The sequence below is a fragment of the Schistocerca americana genome, chromosome 1 (genome assembly GCF_021461395.2).
Source record: "Schistocerca americana isolate TAMUIC-IGC-003095 chromosome 1, iqSchAmer2.1, whole genome shotgun sequence".
NCBI lineage: Eukaryota > Metazoa > Arthropoda > Insecta > Orthoptera > Acrididae > Schistocerca > Schistocerca americana.
Genome location: NC_060119.1, coordinates 879,257,224 through 879,277,945, shown reverse-complemented (window position 1 = coordinate 879,277,945; position 20,722 = coordinate 879,257,224). Strand labels below are relative to the sequence as shown.

The window sequence follows — 20,722 nt, the reverse complement described above, 5'->3', positions numbered from 1 at the left end:
AGAAGAGAAATTCGTTAACATCAAGTATAGATTTAAGTGTTACGAATTCCTTTGTGAAGGTACTTGTATGGAGTGTAGTCATGTATGGAGGTGAAACAGGGGTGATAAACAGTTCAGAAAAGAAGAGAATAGAAGCTTTTGAAATGCAGTGCTACAGAGGAATGCTAAAGATTAGATGGGTAGAACATGTAACTAATAAGGAGGTACTGAATAGAATTGGGGAGGAGAGAAATTTGTGGTACAACCTGATTACAAGAAGGGACCGGTTGGTAGGACACATTCTGAAGCATCAAGGGATCGCCAATTTAGTACTGGAGGGAAATGTGGGGGCTAAAAATCATACATGGAGTCCAAGAGATGAATGCAGTAATCAGATTCAGAAGGATGTAGACTGCAGTAGTTACTCTGAAATGAAGAGGCTTGCACAGGATAGAGTGGCATGAAGAGATGCATCAAACCAGTCTTTGGACTGAAGATGACAAAACCAACAACACATTAAAAAGGTGAATTTCATTTAATCAGGCTGGAAGATTATGGCCAGTGTTTTCTGTGATGTGAAAGGATTACTTCTTGTCAATGTGTTGCTAAGGGTGAATTGACACCTACCAAATACCACAAAAACGTTTGGAGCAAACAGGTGCAACAGGACGTGAGAAGAGTCTTGGATTGTAAAAAACAAGAACAATTATCTTTGTTTAGAGTGCTCTTGCACACATAGGAGCTTCATCATGAGATAACTGAGGAAACTGAACAATTGAAAGATGGTATATTCACACCACTCACCATATTTAGTAGGATCTAATTATCAGCTATTCCTACACCTAAAAGAAATTTGTGGCTTGGAAACTTTGTTGAATAAGAGTTTATGGTAGCCATAACTGAATCTTTTTCAGAACTTCCAGAATTCCACTTCAGAAATGACATATATGCAGCAGAAAAATGTTGCACAAAGTGCATTGATTTAAAAGGGGACACCACAAAGAGAGCATCTTTTACTTAACATCTAGTCTTTCAATACCAAATTAGGTAATCAGCAGCGTTACTAAAATATTTGAATATGAATGTGATTCAAAAAATTAATACAGTAAACTCATAGGGAACATCTCAAACTGAAGTCTGACCCACTCTTCCACAGTTTCAGTTATGTGCTCTCATGCTGAAATATAGAATATACAAATTCAACTGTGTTGGCATTGTATGAAGTCCACTGCTGAAATGCAAGTAAATAGACAGTAAAACATTATGTGACTAATTTATTGAGGAGAGGAGAATAAAGCTGAACCAGTCCCTGTAAACACTTTAAAATATTCAAGGTATGAACTGAGGAAGGATGTCAGACATGGCACAAAATGCTACCATATACCACATTTGTCTCATCTTCTTTTAAAACTGGTTGCCGCACTCCTGTCATATAAAATACACACCACAAAAATGTGGATACATCTGTCTGTACACCACAAGAGCCATACAGTGGTAAGTTTTGTACACAGAGGAGAAACCCGAAGAACAGTGTTATTTTCACAGGCATGTTAAAAATCACTTCTTCATGCCTCAGTTACCAATAAGAGGAACACAGGAACTGTTGCCTTCACTGACAGCCTTTTCATCCTCATACCCTCATTGATTCCTGTGCTTGTACAGCAAGGTGATGACAGGTAGGGCAATGACACATTGTGCCGTAGTATTTCCCATGCATGCATCTCTCATTGCTGCAGCTCCCTGGGTTTCCACATGCCCTGGTACCCTTAAGAATGACATTTCCTCCTCCTGGCTGTGCAGATGGAAAAGGGTGGACTAAATGGCCTGGCCCGCCTTACCTGCAAAGTATATACCACAAATAGGGTGAAGGGTTATTAAGGAGTCAGAACACATTAGGAATTTCACGCTACAATTACATGTCATGTGCTCTACAGCTAATCAACAGATATCAGAAATGAACTCCATACACTTGTTTTAAACTCGCCAATGTGTCCTATAATATTGTCTCCAAACCTGCCGTCTCCGTACAACTGGAGACTCAACTCAAGTCTCTGCCATTGCCAATTTAGCTGAAAACTCGTCACTTGAGTCTGTTGTCAGTTGCAAATGGACTATACCAGCTTAGAAAGGAGAGTGATTATATGATTTCACAAGTATAACGAAGGACTCGCGGGATTACAACTACATATACATCCATTGGGCATGATTATTATTATATACCAATGCAATGACTGACTGGTTACAATAAATGGTGTGTGTGTGTGTGTGGGGGGGGGGGGGGGGGGGACAGGTGTAAAACTTTTTCAAAGATTGCTGTAAATTTATTTAAATATTTAATCTCTGTTCAGAGAATGCTTAACAATTATTTTGGCATAAATACACTTTGGATGCATTATCAAGTCTGTGACAGCAGTACAAGGAAAGAGGACACTAGGATGAAGTGCTTTCTCTAGATGGTGAGTAATTATTAAAATAAATTTACAAAAAAAGTTAAGACAGATAAATTATGTGTTACACAACTCACTATTAGCCCATAAACACATATAGTGGTGACAAAGAGGACACACAGATTGCACATTCTTTTGTCGCAGGGTTGAGATGTTGCTTCATGCCCAGTTTTCATTTGACAGTGCATGTATTTCTCACACCAAAGATGAAATAAACAAGAATACAACCATTTTGTTTGCACTGAATGAATTTTGTATGTTTTTTTGTCTGAAGTGTGAACTGTAGCATTGAACTTTTTCCAGAATCAGTCTTCCTTTAATGGAGCACATTTGCAATTGTATACCCTGCATCACTCAATTTTCATCTTCCACCCCACAGTCTCCCAAAATAGAATTTCAATAGAGGTGATCCGATCCCAACATTCAGTCATATCACCGTCAATGCTACTTTACAGCAGCACGGTCATGTACTCAACTTAAGTCACAACTAGTCTCATTCCAGCATGCTTCAGGAAGAGAAAACAAGTTGACAGGATGGAAGCAACCGCTGTGCTACTGTTCTCAGATTGATCATACTCGAAGAACTACAGCAAGAAGGAAGCCAGTATAGCACTGACATAACAGCGGAATCTTGATTTCTAAAATATTCAGCCCTCAGCATAAGCCTCGTACTCACACTCCATTTCTAATCTCTAGTAATCCCGTCCCCTGGTTTAGAGTCATCAAGGGAAGGTACAAAGTAGTAGCAGTGTCCCGATGAAACTTTCTAAAAGAGAAAGTCAAAACCAGTCTTAGATGCAATTCACTCTGTACGTCAGTGAGCCTAAAGTAATTCTTGACCTGTTTACAAATGAAGGTAATAAATGACCCCACTCTTGGTTATGTACAGGAATATGATCCACATCGTGTACCACTGCATTAGATGAAAATGCCAAATGGTCTTGACATTGACAGTCGGTTCATTAACATTCACTTCACTGGTTGGCAGCCAATGTTATGGTTCACCAATGACTATAGTGTTAGTCAAATTTATGATGCACCATGAGAAGCTACCGACAAATGGTAACTGTGGCTTCAGACTGCTCTTACATGCCCCTGTTGCCCACCTAATCCACTTATGGTGAATATTATTGACCATTTTACAATATTTGGCCTTACTTAGCCACAACATATGCATTCATAGTTTTGTACTCAAGATGGGATAGCAAGAAAGTGTTGTAGGACTGAATCAGACTGGTCTATCTTGGCTGTTTTTCCCATGATCTATAGTTGAGGAACTCCAATACACTCAAAGTCAACCCATGGTTGTGCAACCATGTGGGTCTCTCAACAAAAACGACTCATAAACGTCAATGAGTTTTAAAAGTTTAGCCTTTTGAGCATCGTAAGTTAAAAGAGACAACAGGAATAATAAAAATCAACATACATTTATCTGACAATAACTTTAAACTTATTCTATCTTCCCATTCTTGCAATTACTGATCTTCACTTGCAAGTGATCAGAAGATGTTGCAGGGTTGGAGGAGGAGCAAAACACAACAAGCCTGTCAATAAATAGTGAACACTGAATGGGAGCCTAAATCTTTAGGGACAAAATTCACTTATTCCAACCATGGCAATTCCACAATGAAATTCAGCTGAGAGCTTGTCCTCTTCTCTTCCTGGAAGATAGAGCATGCACTGTTCTAAATAGGATAATCTTGCAAATCATGTCAAAGTCGATGGTGTTTTATTTTCTTAAAGTTCCATTTACCCATCAAATTATGTTAGGCATTTTATTATCACAACTTTACCCACTACTTGTAAGTTCTGCAGCATCTATGCACAAAATGTCATTGGCCAGCACCAATATTTATGACAGTTTGACAGTTACGTGTGTAGTTTAATATACAAAGCTTACCCCCCTCCCCGAGAGTTTAACATTTCAAGAGGCAAATTGCTTGCTATAATGTTCCTAACCCCTGCTACCAATGTGCCATATCATCTTCTGGCACCTTCAGATGTAGGCAAATGAAACTCTCTCAGATAAATGTTTTTCCCCATTCAGTGAGTATAAATACAAAAATAACTTTCTCATGGTGTGTCACTGTCAAGTAACATAGTTTGATGAAACATAGACCATACATCAAAATTATTGCTACATATAGTACAGAAGGCAACTGAAAGAAATTTGCAGTGAGATTAACAGAAATGACACTTTTGTTCAAAGGCAATAATTACACTGAAGGCATAGTGACTCATGGTGGTCCCTGGACATTACAAAAGGTGAAATATGGTTCTTAATAGGGTGTGTGATCATTTCTTCACCAGGAAAGTTGACAACTGCTGGATTGTCATTGGTACGGACATGCTGCCCCACCTGCCCAATACACTCCACAAATGCTCGATAGGATTTAAGTTCGGAGAATGGGCTGGCCAGTACATTCGCCGAACGGCCTCTCCATAAGCACTGTGCACTACTGAAGCAAAACCAAAACTACCCTGCTGCTGGGAATGGAATTTTGGACAACTAATTGCTGTTAATTGTACATTCCTTATTACCTTAAGTATATGATTTTGTTTGTTATATAAAAGTAACAGTTTTGAGAAAATGGAAGACAATAATAAAACTCCAACATATTCACCTGAATATTTTGCTTTTATTTTCATATATACAGCTGTGTGTCTTTAAAAATGATATTTTTTATAAACAAAGTATGTGACTATAATAAATATTAATGAAGCAAATGCATTACAACTCTCAAATGCAATTATTTCACTTCAAGAAATGTAATGACAAGATGTGCACATGAAATGATTCATTAATTTCGCTTTTCCTTGTACGCTTTTACTTTCATTTCTTCCCAGTTCTCGTCTGCGTTTTCTTTGGTGGAGCCCAACGGAGAGCTGTTGTGTCCACCACAAGCCTTGGTTTCTTAAACTGAGATGATTTTATATGTTCTTCCACAAGTTTAGGTGTAACACAAATGACATGCTGCCCTTTCCAGTATTTTACCATATTCATACTCTGCAGTGTCGATATTATGTCTGTTTGTGTTATACTCGTCATTTCACTGGAACAGGTAAAAGATCCAGTTCTTCAATTAAGAAAGATTATTTCTATGAATATTAAACACATAATTGACATGGTTTATAAATGTAAGAAATGAACAGCAAAGAAATTATCTCCTCTTAGAAATAATCTATGAATACCAGAGATGAGACCATGCAAATTCTGAGGAAAGTAATGTTTCATAATATAAGTAAACATGAAAATAATTTTACACAGGCTCAGAGCGTTGGCATAGAAATAAATTCCTATCTTTCTTTACTATTAAGCAATCAGTCTTTGAGCATCTACAAATATATTCCTCGCATCTACAAATATATTCCTCAAGCCACAATACATTGTACAGTCAAAGATACTTCCTATTAATATATCTAAAAACAAAGCTGATGTAACTTACCAAACGAAAGCGTTGGTATGTTGATAGACACACAAACAAACACAAACATAAAATTCGAGCTTTCGCTACCTAAGGTTGCTTCATCAGGAAAGAGGGAAGGAGAGGGAAAGACAAAATGATGTGGGTTTTAAGGGAGAGGGTAAGGAGTCATTCCAATCCTGGGAGCGGAAAGACTTACCTTAAGGGGATAAAAGGACAAGTATACACTTGCACTCACACACACATCCATCCGCACATATACAGACAGAAGCAGACATATCTGTCCTTTTCTCCGCTTAAGGACAGGTATACACTTGCACTCACACACATATCCATCCGCACATATACAGACACAAGCAGACATATCTGATATGTCTGCTTGTGTCTGTATATGAGCGGATGGATACGTGTGTGAGTGCGAGTGTATACCTATCCTTTTCTCCCCTTAAGGTAAGTCTTTCCGCTCCCAGGATTGGAATGACTCCTTACCCTCTCCCTTAAAACCCACATCCTTTCGTCTTCCCCTCTCCTTCCCTCTTTCCTGATGAAGCAACCTTAGGTTGCAAAAGCTCAAATTTTGTGTGTGTGTTTGTGTGTCTATCAACATACCAAAGCTTTCGTTTGGTAAGTTACATCATCTTTGTTTTTAGATATATTTTTCCCACGTGGAATGTTTCCCTCTATTATATTCATACTTCATATTAATATTTATCACTCACTACCCTACAGCGAAAAATGACTGAGCTTACGGGTGCTCAATGCTGACATTATTAGCACCTTACACATACTAAAAGAGACGAATGCGGGCAAAATGACAAATTGTTGTCACACCTGCAAGACAAGGTAATTGCAACTGAAACATGGCCAATACACTACTAAGACCACATACAATGCCATTGCACCATTCAAATGACAAGCCAGAAAATGTTCCATGGCAGAACTGGGTGGAAATTAAACACTGAAATTCCCAAAGAGCAAGAGTTAAACGAAAATGTGCAAGAAGTCTGGGGTACCAGTAGCACCAGCAGCATACATTTCCATTGCTAGTGCTCAAATAATCACCTTACAGTTATGAAAGAAATCACTGATTGCAGAGTGGAACTTTTGAATTTCATTTTCAATGCCGGCATGGATTGTATCGTGACACATCTCTAACAGAGGGAATTTCATAAATATTAAAAGGATTAAGTCGCAGTGATCACTACTCAAACAGAGACAAAAAGGAAGGAATAAAAATCTGTTCCAGAGATAGTAACTATACTTCTGGGAAAATCCATCATTGTTCCATCTCAAGAAGGAGATACACCATATAAGACAAAAATTAATTAATGAGTTAAAAAGAGAAGACACCAGTATTGTAAGAAACTAGGCTGAAATAAAAAAATATGGTACACAATATCATAAACAATTGCATAGGTTGGAGCCCATGGATGATGAAGCAGTAAATACCAAACAAAACTACCTTTCAGCAATGCTAGATCAGCAAACAAAAAAGTGAAGTTGAAATGTGGCAATGTGATGAGCACAAATGTCCACATTCCAACTTAGTGTGATTTTTAATCTGCTATGTCATTAAATAAGAGTGATGGATTATGGCAGAAGCAAATGCAGTTGCTGTACAAGCAACGAAACACACATTACAGCAAGTTTAATTAAGAGGAGCAAATCAAAATTCAGTTTGATATTGGGCATGAGGCAAGCCAGTGTGGATCGCAAGGTGACAGTGCTGAATGTTTCTGGAATGAGCCGAGCTGGGTGTCTGTGCAGGGTCTCACTGACTTGCAAAAGCCACGAGGCGGAGGAGTACAGCCACGGAAGAAGAGAACAAAGAACTAAAATGCAGTATCTATAGATGGAAACCCTTCCATATTGGAAAAGGTGGACTAGTCCTGCCAGCACCCTCCAACAAAAAGGAAATAGCTTTTTCAATAAACTGTTAAGGTAAAACACGAAGCAGCAGCAAAAATTAGATAAAAGAATAAGTCCATAATTCACGTGCTAGACAGTCAATAAGGTCAAGTTTAAACTTAAGCAGGTTCAATTTCATGCGAACGATTGTGGCTAACATCACAGTGGAGTAGAGAGAGGGCAGGGTGGTAGGAAGGCCACTGTTAGGGACTTGAAATTCTGGTGTCGAACTGGACACATGGGTATCAGTGTCACTAGCCCAGATATTGTAAATAAAGTTTGTATTTTGCTCAAATAGAGGCAGTGTGTGTGCAATCACTTGGGTGTAGGTTATGCAGTTTTATAGCACTGAATTAAAAGTTTGCTTTGGACTATGAAGATGGCAGAAGCATAGATGAATGTAGGTCACTTAGCAAACCTTATTCTGTGCAACAACACAGGTGCTGCCAGACATGGTTAAGTCAGCTGTTGCACTTGCTCTTGATGCTGTACTTCTCATTTGTGGTCAAGCAATGATCAACAATAATCTGTTGGTTACAATTGCTATGAATCTAAATGTGGGTCATTAGTGAGGCATGACTGGGTAGTCCTTTATCATTCCTTTGGAAAAGGTACTGGCTTTGTGTAAGGAAGACCTACATCTACATCTGTGTGATTACTCTGCTATTCACAATAAAGTGCCTGGCACAGGGTTCAATTAACCACCTTCAAGCTGTCTCTCTACCGTTCCACTCTCAAATGGCGCATGGGAAAAACGAGCACTTCAATTTTTCTGTGTGAGCCTCGATTTCTCTTATTTTATCGTGCTCATTTCTCCCTATGTCGGTGGTTGCCAACAGAATGTTTTTGCAATCGGAGGTGAAAACTGGTGATTGAAATTTCATGAGAAGATCCTGTTGCAACGAAAAATGCTTTTGTTTTAATGATTGCCACTCCAATTCACGAATCATGTCTGTGACACTATCTCTCCTACTTCGCGATAAAACAAAACGAGCTGTCCTCCTTCGTACTTTTCCGATGTCAGTTACATCTGACGCGGAGTTTCTTTAGTAGACCTGTTGCACCTTCCACGTGTTCTGCCAATGAATCACAGTCTTTGGTTGGCTCTACCCACAATGTTATCTATGTGATCGTTCCAATTTAGAGTATTTGTAACTGTAATCCCCAAGTATTTAGTTGAATTTACAGCCTTCAGATTTGTGTAACTTTTTGCGTAATCGAAATTTAGTGGATTTCTTTTAGTACTCAGGTGTATAACTTCACACTTTGCTTTATTCAGGGTCAACTGCCACTATTCGCACCATACAGTATCTTATCTAAATAATTTTGCAATTCGTTATGGTCACCTGATGACTTTACAAGACGGTAAATGACAGCATCAACTGCAAACAATCTAAGACAGCTACTCAGATTGTCTCCTATGTCGTTAATATAGGTCAGGAACAATAGGGGGCCTATAACACATCCTTCGGGAACACCGGATATTATTTCTGTTTTACTCGATGACTTTCCATCTATTACAATGAACTGTGACCTTTCTGACAGGAAATCACAAATCCAGTTGCACAAGTGAGGCAATATTCCGTAGGCATGCAGTTTGGTTAGAAGACGCTTGTGAAGAACGGTGTCGAAAGCCTTCTGCAAGTCTAAAAATATGGAATCAATTTTACATCCCCTGTGGATAGCACTCATTACTTCATGAGTATAAAGAGCTAGTTGTGTTTCGAAGAAAAATATTTTCTGAATCCATGCTGACTACATGTCAATTAATCGTTTTCTTCAAGGTACTTCACAATGTTCGAATACAGTATATGTTCCAAAACCCTACTGCAAATCGACATTAGTGATATGGGCCTGTAATTCTATGGATTACTCCTACTTCACTTTTTGGGTATTGGTGTGACTTGAGCAATTTTCCAATCTTTAGGTATTGATCTTTCTTTGAGGGAGCAGTTGTATATAATTGCTAAATATGGAGCTATTGTATCAGCATACTCTGAGAGGAACCTGACTGGTATACAATCTGGACCGGAGGCCTTGCCTTTATTAAGTGATTTAAGCTGCTTTGCGACACCGAGGATATCTATTCCTATGTTTCTCATCTTGACAGTTGTTCTTGATTGGAATTCAGGAATATTTACTTCATCTTCTTTGGTGAAGGACTTTCAGAAAATCGTGTTTAATAACTATGCTTTAGTGGCACTGTCATCAATGACTTCACCTACATGGCAGAAAGAGCATTATACCAGAGAGGGCACAATTGGGATTAGCCTAAATGTGACAAGATTTATTACAACACTGAACCTGATGGATGGCTGCACCAGTGGCACAAGCGGTTCACGGAGGAGCATAACTGCACAGCCACCATCATAGTGAACTGTGAATCATACAGTATGGAAGTGGTGGAGTTTGTATAAAGATTGGAAGAAGGTTTAACAGAGGCAAACACATCTTAAGAATATACATAAATTTTACTAGAACTTTATTACTTTCTTTGGTAGTAGAAAAGCTTTACTGCTCCACATTACCATTTTGACTTGATAAGGATAAAGAATTCATAGGGTGGTGAACAATACACAAGTGGCAACACTGGAGGTAAAGTCTGGTAGGTTACAAGTCAAGAAAGTATGGAGACTGCCTGCACTGCTAATGTGCTGGTAAGTCACAGATAGGACCCACCACACATCAAAAATCAAATGTGTGTGAAATCTTATGGGACTTAACTTCTAAGGTCATCAGTCCCTAAGCTTACACATTACTTATCCTAAATCATCCTAAGGACAAACACACACACCCATGCCCGACGGAGAACTCGAACCTCCACCGGGACCAGCCGCACAGTCTACGACTGCAGCGCCTTAGACCACTCGGCTAATCCCGCGCTGCTCACCACACATCCCTGTAATGCTATTCCTTACCGTATCAGTCAGCCAAGCTGGTGCAGGTGCGTCGTTACGTAGGAATTGCCATTCATCGTGTCTTCTATTGGGATGCCAACGTTAGTTTTTATTTATTTATTTATTTTTAATCCAACAGGAGTAGGGCATTCTTCAGAATGCAGGTCATGATGGAATCTTACAAAGTAACCACAGAAGAGATTCGGGATGGATCGAGGAAGGTGCAAGCCAATAAAACAACCAGTAACAGTGGACTGCCAATTGAGTTTTATAAGAAATTTTGGTACTTACAGTAACATTGCTTTGAAGGCAATGAAACTGTTGCTGCGTAGCAATTACCAATAGTACTGATAGCCTACAGAATACCCATGAGAAGATAAAAAAAAGTCATCCCACTTCCCTCATGAAATCTGATTAAAAGCTCGTGGGCTGTATTTTAGCAGCTAGAATAAAAAATATACTAAAGAAGATAATACATAACAGCCCGGCAGCAGCAGTACCAGGCTAAACAACCTTTGAAAGTCTAGTTGATTATAGAGGGATCACACTTACAGTGCAATACAACAACCAGATACAGCAATTTTAGCTTTAGGTCAATATAATGCCTTCGACAGGATTTCTCACCACTACTTTTTCCAGCTACAGATATGGTGTAAACTTTATTCAAATGATTAAAAATATGCATAATCATCAGTTCTATGATTATTACCAATAGACGATACACCTGACAAACTACATGTTGTGAGGTTGGTTCGATGGGCTGCCCTATGTCAAAGATGCTCTCTGTTATAGCAATTCAGCCACTAGTCAGAATTCATGGATTAAATCTGTACTCAAGCATAATGAAAATCATTGTATATGCAGACAATTGTGTCATCATACAATTGAATCAGGACCTTGAGGACGTCAACAGCTGGGCCTTGAGGACGTCAATAGCAGTGTACACGGGTATGAAAAAGCATCTGGCTCTAAGTTAAACCTCAGTAAAAGTAATCTGATGTCAATCAGGACAAGACTTAAAATGGATGAAAAGGCTTCATTCAGAGTACACGAGAACCTCAGACTGCTAGAAATAACATCAAGTAACTGAACTCTAGAAACAATGACGGGCAACTGGAAGAATTGGTCAAGATGAGAAGCTATCCACAACACAACACAACAGAATTTGGCGCATAGGGTACATTTTGTCAACAACAAAATATTATAAAAACATATGGTTTGAAACTTCTTGGCAGATTAAAACTGTGTGCTGGACCGAGACTCGAACTCGGGACCTTTGCCTTTCGCGGGCAAGTGCTCTACTGAGCACTCGGTCCGGCACAAAGTTTTAATCTGCCAGGAAGTTTCATATTAGCGCACACACTGCTGCAGAGCGAAAATCTCATTCTGGAAACATATGGTTTGTTAGACAAATACACCCTTTGGTAGAAACAGTAGATAGAAAAATAATGGCTGCAATAGGCTGTTATAAAAAATGGCTCTGAGCACTATGCGACTTAACTTCTGAGGTCATCAGTCGCCTAGGCTGTTATACCCTGGATGGGTGAAATCTTCAAGGTGGGGATCCTTGGGCTAACAGGTGTCCAAAGAAAATGCACAGCACTTTTGATACAGAGAAATAATGATACGTGGACAGTCTGCTGAGTGTGGCTATAAAGACTTAAGCTGGACAATATCCATGTACCAATAAATTAGGAGGAAATACACAAAGCAAACAGTGGGACATTTCAGCTGAAAACTAACTACATCCAGGCAAAAGCAAGCACAATGCAAGGTGAAATTACTGCTCAGCCACACTGGCTGATGAACAACAATGAAAGAGTCAGCCATATGGAAGTAAAGTATCCCTTGAAGGGCTGGAACATAATCTAAAAGAGCATTCACAAGGTCTTAGGAACGAAGATTCATTAAATACATTTGTCAGAAAGTGACATATGTAGAAAGTGTGATCTTACTGACACACAGATGTGTCTGGAGAGAATGACGTCATATGGGAGAACATCTCACTAACGTAAGTGCTACAACCAGATGAAAACCAGTATCTCATGACAAAGAAAAATCCCTGGATATGGTTGGTAGGACATGCTCCACATTACTTGAATAGTGACCATGGAGAGAGATTGTATCTGGGCTAGAGAATAAACCTCACAGCCCAGGCAAAACTACTAATGAAAGATGTTAAATATAGGCAAAAGTATGCAACCTATATCTAAGCACTGAAACTAATGAAAATAAGAGGTGAAAAGAAAGTAGGAAAAAATGAGAGATAGAAATAAGAATGCTGGTATTGCAGTGTGTCTGGTCAGCTGCTGCTGGAAGCTTCCTCTAATGAATTTGCTGTTCTTGCCTTTGCTAATGGACAAAGTATCAACAAGGGCATGCTGTGTGGCAAGACAAACGAAGCATTTGAGACGGACAACATAGATGTGCCAGCTCACTTTTCTAAGTTGATGTATTTTATCGTATACCCAGTGGCATTGATTGTTTTGGGCAATCACTCACTGAAATTGGGAAGACGGCAAGTGACCATGTTTTTAATCATTCTATGCTGAATCAAGAAAAACCATGTGAGTTTGGTGACAAGGGACGGTACTCATAGCAAACCAGATGAGCTTGGTGACAAGGAAAGTTACTTGTAGTTGTCACTGACTTTTGGTGCAATTTGATGTGCTATGGACCATTGGAAGTGGAAGGAGGGGGGAAGGAAATATGGAGTGCAAGGAAAGGAGTAAAAGCAGACCTGCTCTGCCCTCAAGAAAGGGCAAATACAGGAAAAAATTCATCTAGTTGCATATTTTTGTACAGTGTTAGGGCAGAGTGTCATGAAAAATATACTAAACATCCCAACCTGTGGGATGTTAGTGTTGGGGTAGAGGGGCGTTTAAAGGTCACTTTATTAGATATTTCTTGAATAACCCAAAAACTACAGCTTCTAGCGAAAATGTTTCCCAGTACAAAATTAAACTACATCAAATTTCCTTTAAAAAAGCTTCTATTCATTTTTTCTCTAGAACTAACAGTTTCCTCATTGCAGGGGATGGAAAAGTCACAAGTTATTAAACATAGTGTATTAATAGTATGAAATCAATTTTTTTGTTAAATGAAGTGTGTCAAGAACAAATATTAAAATTAAAATTAAAAAAAAACTAAATTATCAAAGTACAATAGAACTGTGATGAGGAATCAGTTGTGTTCTGGAGATACGACTGGTGGCAGTGGGGTGGAGGGTAGAAGTGTGAGGGAAGGCAGGTTGCCAGAATGAGGTCACTTCTTCCCTCATTTGTGAATCTGCAAAATGTAGAGTGAGTAAGTAAGTCTCCACTCTCTCTACATCACTACAGCGCAGGAAATAACTACATGCTTTTTCACAATCACCTACATACATCCTCTGTAATCCACTGTCCTGTGCATGGCAGAGGGTACCCTGTATAACAACTAGTCATTTCCTTTCCTATTCCTCTCGCAGATAGAGTGACGGAAATACGACTGTCTGTATGCCTCCGTATAAGCCCTAATTTCTCATATCGTATCTTTGTGGTCCCTAAGCGAAATGTATTAGCCACAGTAGGATCGTTCTGCAGTTAGCTTCAAATGCTGGTTCTCTAAACTTTCTTAGTAGTGTTCTTCGAAATGACTGTCTTCTTCCCTTCAGGATTCCTACTTCAGCTCCAGAAGCATATCCGTAACACCGGCATGCTGATTGAACCTACCAATAGAAGTCTAGCAGCTCGTCTTTGAATTGCTTCGATGTCTCCTTTCAATCCGATCTGGTGCGGATCCCAAACACTCAAGCAGTACTCAAGAGTAAGTCACACTGACATCCTATATGTGGTCGCCTTTACATATTAAATACACGCTCCTGAAATTCTCCCAATAAACCGAAGTTGGCCATTTGCCTTCTCTACCACAATCCTCACATGCTTGTTCCATTTCATATTGTTTCACAACGTTATGCCCAGATATTCAAACGGCTTTACTGTGTCAAGCAGCACACTACTAATGCTATATCTGAACATTACAGGTTTGTTTTTCCTATTTCTCCACATTAACTCACATTTTTCTACATTGACAACCAGCTGCCATTCATCACACCAACTAGAAATTTTTTCTAGGGGTCATGTTGTCACAGTATCAGCACCCAACAACCACAGATTGCTCCTTACCCTGTCCACCATACCATTTATACGTATAGAAAATGACAGTGGTCCTAACACACTACCCTGGGGCACTACCCTGTCTCCAATGAAAACACCATTGAGGACAAAATACTGGGTTCTATTACTTAAGAAATCTTTGAACCATGAAAACACCATTGAGGACAAAATACTAGATTCCATTACTTAAGAAATCTTTGAGCCAATCACGTATCTGGGAGCCTATTCCATATGCACATACCCTTGTTAACAGTCTGCAGTGGGTACCACGTCGAAGGCTTTTTGGAAATCTAGACATATGGAATATAGTTTGCATATACCGTGTGAGAAGAGATAAAGCTGGGTTTTGCAAGAGCGATGCTTCCTAAAGCTGTGCTGATTCATGACATGAGCTTTTCGGTCTCTAGGAAATGTATTATATTCAAACTCAATATGCTCTAGAATTCTACAGCAAACCGATGTTAATGATATTGGTCTGTAATTTTGTGGGTCCGTTCTTTTATGCTTCTTATATACAGGAGTCACCTGCACTTTTTTCCAGTTGCTTGGCACTTTATTCCAGTCAAGAGATTCGCAATAAATGCAAACTAAGTAAGGGGCGAATGATGTAGAGTACTCTTTGTAAAATCGAACTGGGATTCCATCTGAACCTGGTAACTTGTTTGTTTTCAACTCTTTCAGCTGTTTCTCTGCATCAGGAATGCTTATTACTATGTCATCCAAACGAGACTCTTCATCCATACAGGACTCTGTGCGATGGTCAAATGGCAGTACGTTTTATTATTCTTCTGCGTCAATGATTTCTTAAAAGTGGAATTTAAAACTTTGGTCTTCATTTTGATATCTTCTACTGTCAAACAAGACAGGTCAATGAGTGACTAGACGGAAGCCTTAGACCTGCATAGTGATTTCACATAGGACCAGAATTTTTTCAGGTTCACTGCCAATTTCTGAATTTTGTAATTAAACCACAGTGGGTCTTTTCCATTCTTAATACACTCACTAGGCACATACTGATCCAGAGCACGATTCACAATCTGTTTAAACTTTACCAATAATTTCTCTATGTCCACCATTGTGGAACTAAATGATTGCAGTTCACTGTCTTTGTGAGATGCTAACAATTCCCTATCTGCTCTTTCTAGCAGAAACACTCCCGTAATCCTCTTGACCGATTTATTAACTTTCATAACCATAGTCGCTATGATGACATCGTGATGACTAACCCCATCTCTGTACTGACACCACTGATAAGGTCCAGGTTGCTTGTAGCTACAAGCTCAAGATACTTCCACTACATGTGGGCTGCCAAACTAGCTGTTGTAGATAGTTTTCAGGAAACATGTTCAAAATAACTTCAAAAGACTGTCTGTCTGAATCTCCTCTAAAGAATCCATACACATCCCAGTCTGTACTTGGTAGGTTAAAGTCACCACCAACTAGTATTACACGATATGGGTATTTATGCACAACTGTCCACAGACTTTCTTCGAATGACTCTAGAACCGTCACAGTGGGGTCGGGTGGTTGGTAAAAACATCCAACAATTAACTTGGTTTCACCTACCTGTTATGTGTGGCCAGATAACACTCAATTTCAACCTCAGTAGAGACAATATTTTTGTCAACTTCAATGTACACTCCCCCTCCTATGGTGTCTAATCTGTCTTTCTGATAAACATTCCAAGACTCACTAAATATCCCAGAGCTTTTTACTTCAGGTTTTAGCCAGCTCTCAGTCCCAAGAATAATTTGAGGTTGAGAACTTTCCTTGAGAGCAGTAAATTCGGGAACTTTGTTACAAATACTTTCACCGACTCTTCCGCAGCATACCTTGTAAATCACTGGTGATACAGTGTGCACACATGCCTGGAAAGTGTTTTTTCCCCACAAAATGCATTAAGCGCAGACATGTCTAGGCAGTGTTTATTTTCCACAAATCACGTTAACACTAAATGGAACATAGATATTAGTTACTAATAAAACCACACATATGAATAGAATCTACTTAAATCCCTGCACACCTCCTTGTGCTGCTAGCAGGGAAATTGACTGTTAGTCATCATGTATGACTGTTGTGTCTCTCTCCTGGCAAATGTCAGTTGCCCACTATGAGAACTGCTCGCTCTTCAGTTTACACACACAATAATCGACTATAACCTAGCCAACATTTCCTGTCCAGTTCTTTTCACATGAGTAGACAAAATAACTTTGTGCTCATGTTTAAACAGTAGAGTGACTTTCAGTTTATTAAATGAGTTTTTATTTGCTGTTATTCAGAGAGTTTTTATCCAAAATATGTTCCTATGAACAATGGTTGAGAAGTGTTTCATCTGTGATAGTGATGTTGTCAGTGACCTATGCAGTGTTGGTGAGAAAGAATATAAGGATTGGTAAATGTCACTTATTTGAGAACAGATGGAAAAGCAGATAATTTGGGCAACAAGAAACACATTGTTGTTCATGTACCTTTCAGAAAAAACGTTTTGCAAGAGCGATGCTTCCTAAAGCTGTGCTGATTCATGACATGAGCTTTTCGGTCTCTAGGAAATTTATTATATTCAAACTCAATATGCTCTAGAATTCTACAGCAAACCGATGTTAATGATATTGGTCTGTAATTTTGTGGGTCCGTTCTTTTATGCTTCTTATATACAGGAGTCACCTGCACTTTTTTCCAGTTGCTTGGCACTTTATTCCAGTCAAGAGATTCGCAATAAATGCAAACTAAGTAAGGGGCGAATGATGTAGAGTACTCTTTGTAAAATCGAACTGGGATTCCATCTGAACCTGGTAACTTGTTTGTTTTCAACTCTTTCAGCTGTTTCTCTGCATCAGGAATGCTTATTACTATGTCATCCAAACGAGACTCTTCATCCATACAGGACTCTGTGCGATGGTCAAATGGCAGTACGTTTTATTATTCTTCTGCGTCAATGATTTCTTAAAAGTGGAATTTAAAACTTTGGTCTTCATTTTGATATCTTCTACTGTCAAACAAGACAGGTCAATGAGTGACTAGACGGAAGCCTTAGACCTGCATAGTGATTTCACATAGGACCAGAATTTTTTCAGGTTCACTGCCAATTTCTGAATTTTGTAATTAAACCACAGTGGGTCTTTTCCATTCTTAATACACTCACTAGGCACATACTGATCCAGAGCACGATTCACAATCTGTTTAAACTTTACCAATAATTTCTCTATGTCCACCATTGTGGAACTAAATGATTGCAGTTCACTGTCTTTGTGAGATGCTAACAATTCCCTATCTGCTCTTTCTAGCAGAAACATTCCCGTAATCCTCTTGACCGATTTATTAACTTTCATAACCATAGTCGCTATGATGACATCGTGATGACTAACCCCATCTCTGTACTGACACCACTGATAAGGTCCAGGTTGCTTGTAGCTACAAGCTCAAGATACTTCCACTACATGTGGGCTGCCAAACTAGCTGTTGTAGATAGTTTTCAGGAAACATGTTCAAAATAACTTCAAAAGACTGTCTGTATGAATCTCCTCTAAAGAATCCATACACATCCCAGTCTGTACTTGGTAGGTTAAAGTCACCACCAACTAGTATTACACGATATGGGTATTTATGCACAACTGTCCACAGACTTTCTTCGAATGACTCTAGAACCGTCACAGTGGGGTCGGGTGGTTGGTAAAAACATCCAACAATTAACTTGGTTTCACCTACCTGTTATGTGTGGCCAGATAACACTCAATTTCAACCTCAGTAGAGACAATATTTTTGTCAACTTCAATGTACACTCCCCCTCCTATGGTGTCTAACCTGTCTTTCTGATAAACATTCCAAGACTCACTAAATATCCCAGAGCTTTTTACTTCAGGTTTTAGCCAGCTCTCAGTCCCAAGAATAATTTGAGGTTGAGAACTTTCCTTGAGAGCAGTAAATTCGGGAACTTTGTTACAAATACTTTCACCGACTCTTCCGCAGCATACCTTGTAAATCACTGGTGATACAGTGTGCACACATGCCTGGAAAGTGTTTTTTCCCCACAAAATGCATTAAGCGCAGACATGTCTAGGCAGTGTTTATTTTCCACAAATCACGTTAACACTAAATGGAACATAGATATTAGTTACTAATAAAACCACACATATGAATAGAATCTACTTAAATCCCTGCACACCTCCTTGTGCTGCTAGCAGGGAAATTGACTGTTAGTCATCATGTATGACTGTTGTGTCTCTCTCCTGGCAAATGTCAGTTGCCCACTATGAGAACTGCTCGCTCTTCAGTTTACACACACAATAATCGACTATAACCTAGCCAACATTTCCTGTCCAGTTCTTTTCACATGAGTAGACAAAATAACTTTGTGCTCATGTTTAAACAGTAGAGTGACTTTCAGTTTATTAAATGAGTTTTTATTTGCTGTTATTCAGAGAGTTTTTATCCAAAATATGTTCCTATGAACAATGGTTGAGAAGTGTTTCATCTGTGATAGTGATGTTGTCAGTGACCTATGCAGTGTTGGTGAGAAAGAATATAAGGATTGGTAAATGTCACTTATTTGAGAACAGATGGAAAAGCAGATAATTTGGGCAACAAGAAACACATTGTTGTTCATGTACCTTTCAGAAAAAACGTACATCGAAGATAAGTCAATTAAAAGATTTCCGAGGGAGGCTGTTGTAGAGGAAAAGCATTAAATGTCAGCTGGAGTCAAATGTTTGCAGTCAGCTGAAAAGAAATTTGATTTTAAAACTAGCTGTGTGTTTTGTGCAGAAACAATTGATGATGAATTTTTTGATAAACATAATAAAACACCCCAAACGCTGCAGCGAAAGGTTTACAGTGTTCAGTCCTTCAGCTACGATAGCACAACTACAGTTCGTGCAGAAGAGATGAAGATGAATGGAGACACACCGTCCAAAGACATATCTGGCCTGTTAGGGATCTACATGCTACAGATGCAAGATGTCGCAAATACTGCTTTACAAATTTCTTTATAGGCTCAGAACCTAAATTGGGAAAAAGCTGACAGCCTGAGGTTGAAGGAATTAATGCATCAACTGAAGAAATATTCAATTATATAGAGGGAAATGATGATTGCCAGTTCACCTTAGACCAGCTGATGGAGCGAGGTCCGGGACATTACCTCATATAAAGAAAGTCAGGAACAAACTGGGAGAAAAGTATGGGGACTGCATTGTTTTCAGCACAATGTACACCAGAAAAACTTGTGTGTGCATTAGTGGTTCAGGTGAAAAAATTGTGAACTTCCTTTTGCAGAAACCGTCCTTCTCCTCTATGTGTTCAGTGGGTGTGGCATGACTTATGCCATTTACAATAAAAGAAACAAAGGATGGTTAAGCTGTTCAGTACAATTCCTATGCAAATGAAGATAGTATCAGATGCCATCAGTAATCTCCTGACACCAGTAGAGAACGTCGCACAGGCTAGTGAGAAAATGTTTCTGAAATTTACCAAGCACCTGAATATCAGCAACATCTGAATAAATTCTGGAATGCTGCATTCCTAAAAGCATCAACAAAGACATATCCATATTCTCCCTCACTGCCACAAACAATAGGAGCTGTGCACCAGCACTCTTTTAGAGTTTATTTACAGGTATATCAATTTCTTGTTTTTGCATAATGCTTTTTACAACACCATTTCTAATTACTTTCAGGTGTTTGGTTACTTATTTACAAACACAACAATGGCCCCAAAAACCCCTACCACAGATTGAATTGGGATGGAACCGAGGGGAGGATGGACTACTCTAACCAAAGACTCCGTAGCACCCGAAGTTATACTGAATAACATCTTTTGCCGATGTTCTACTGGCTGTGGAGGATGATGTGGATGCCAAAAACCCAGCATTACATGCATACATGCCGTGGTACATGTATGGATGATGCACCATTATTTTT

At 39.1% G+C, this 20,722-nt stretch overlaps 1 protein-coding gene across 1 annotated transcript in view; it reads right to left on the bottom strand.

Annotated features, from left to right (window-relative positions):
- Window positions 1–5,045: 5,045 nt before the first annotated feature.
- LOC124614196 (histone acetyltransferase KAT8) overlaps window positions 5,046–20,722 on the bottom strand; it is an 89,821-nt gene continuing 74,144 nt past the window's right edge. Inside the window, exon 7 of the mRNA XM_047142924.1 lies at window positions 5,046–5,479. Coding sequence (XP_046998880.1) covers window positions 5,260–5,479 — 220 coding nt within the window. The 3' untranslated portion in view covers window positions 5,046–5,259. The remainder of the gene's footprint in view (window positions 5,480–20,722) is intronic.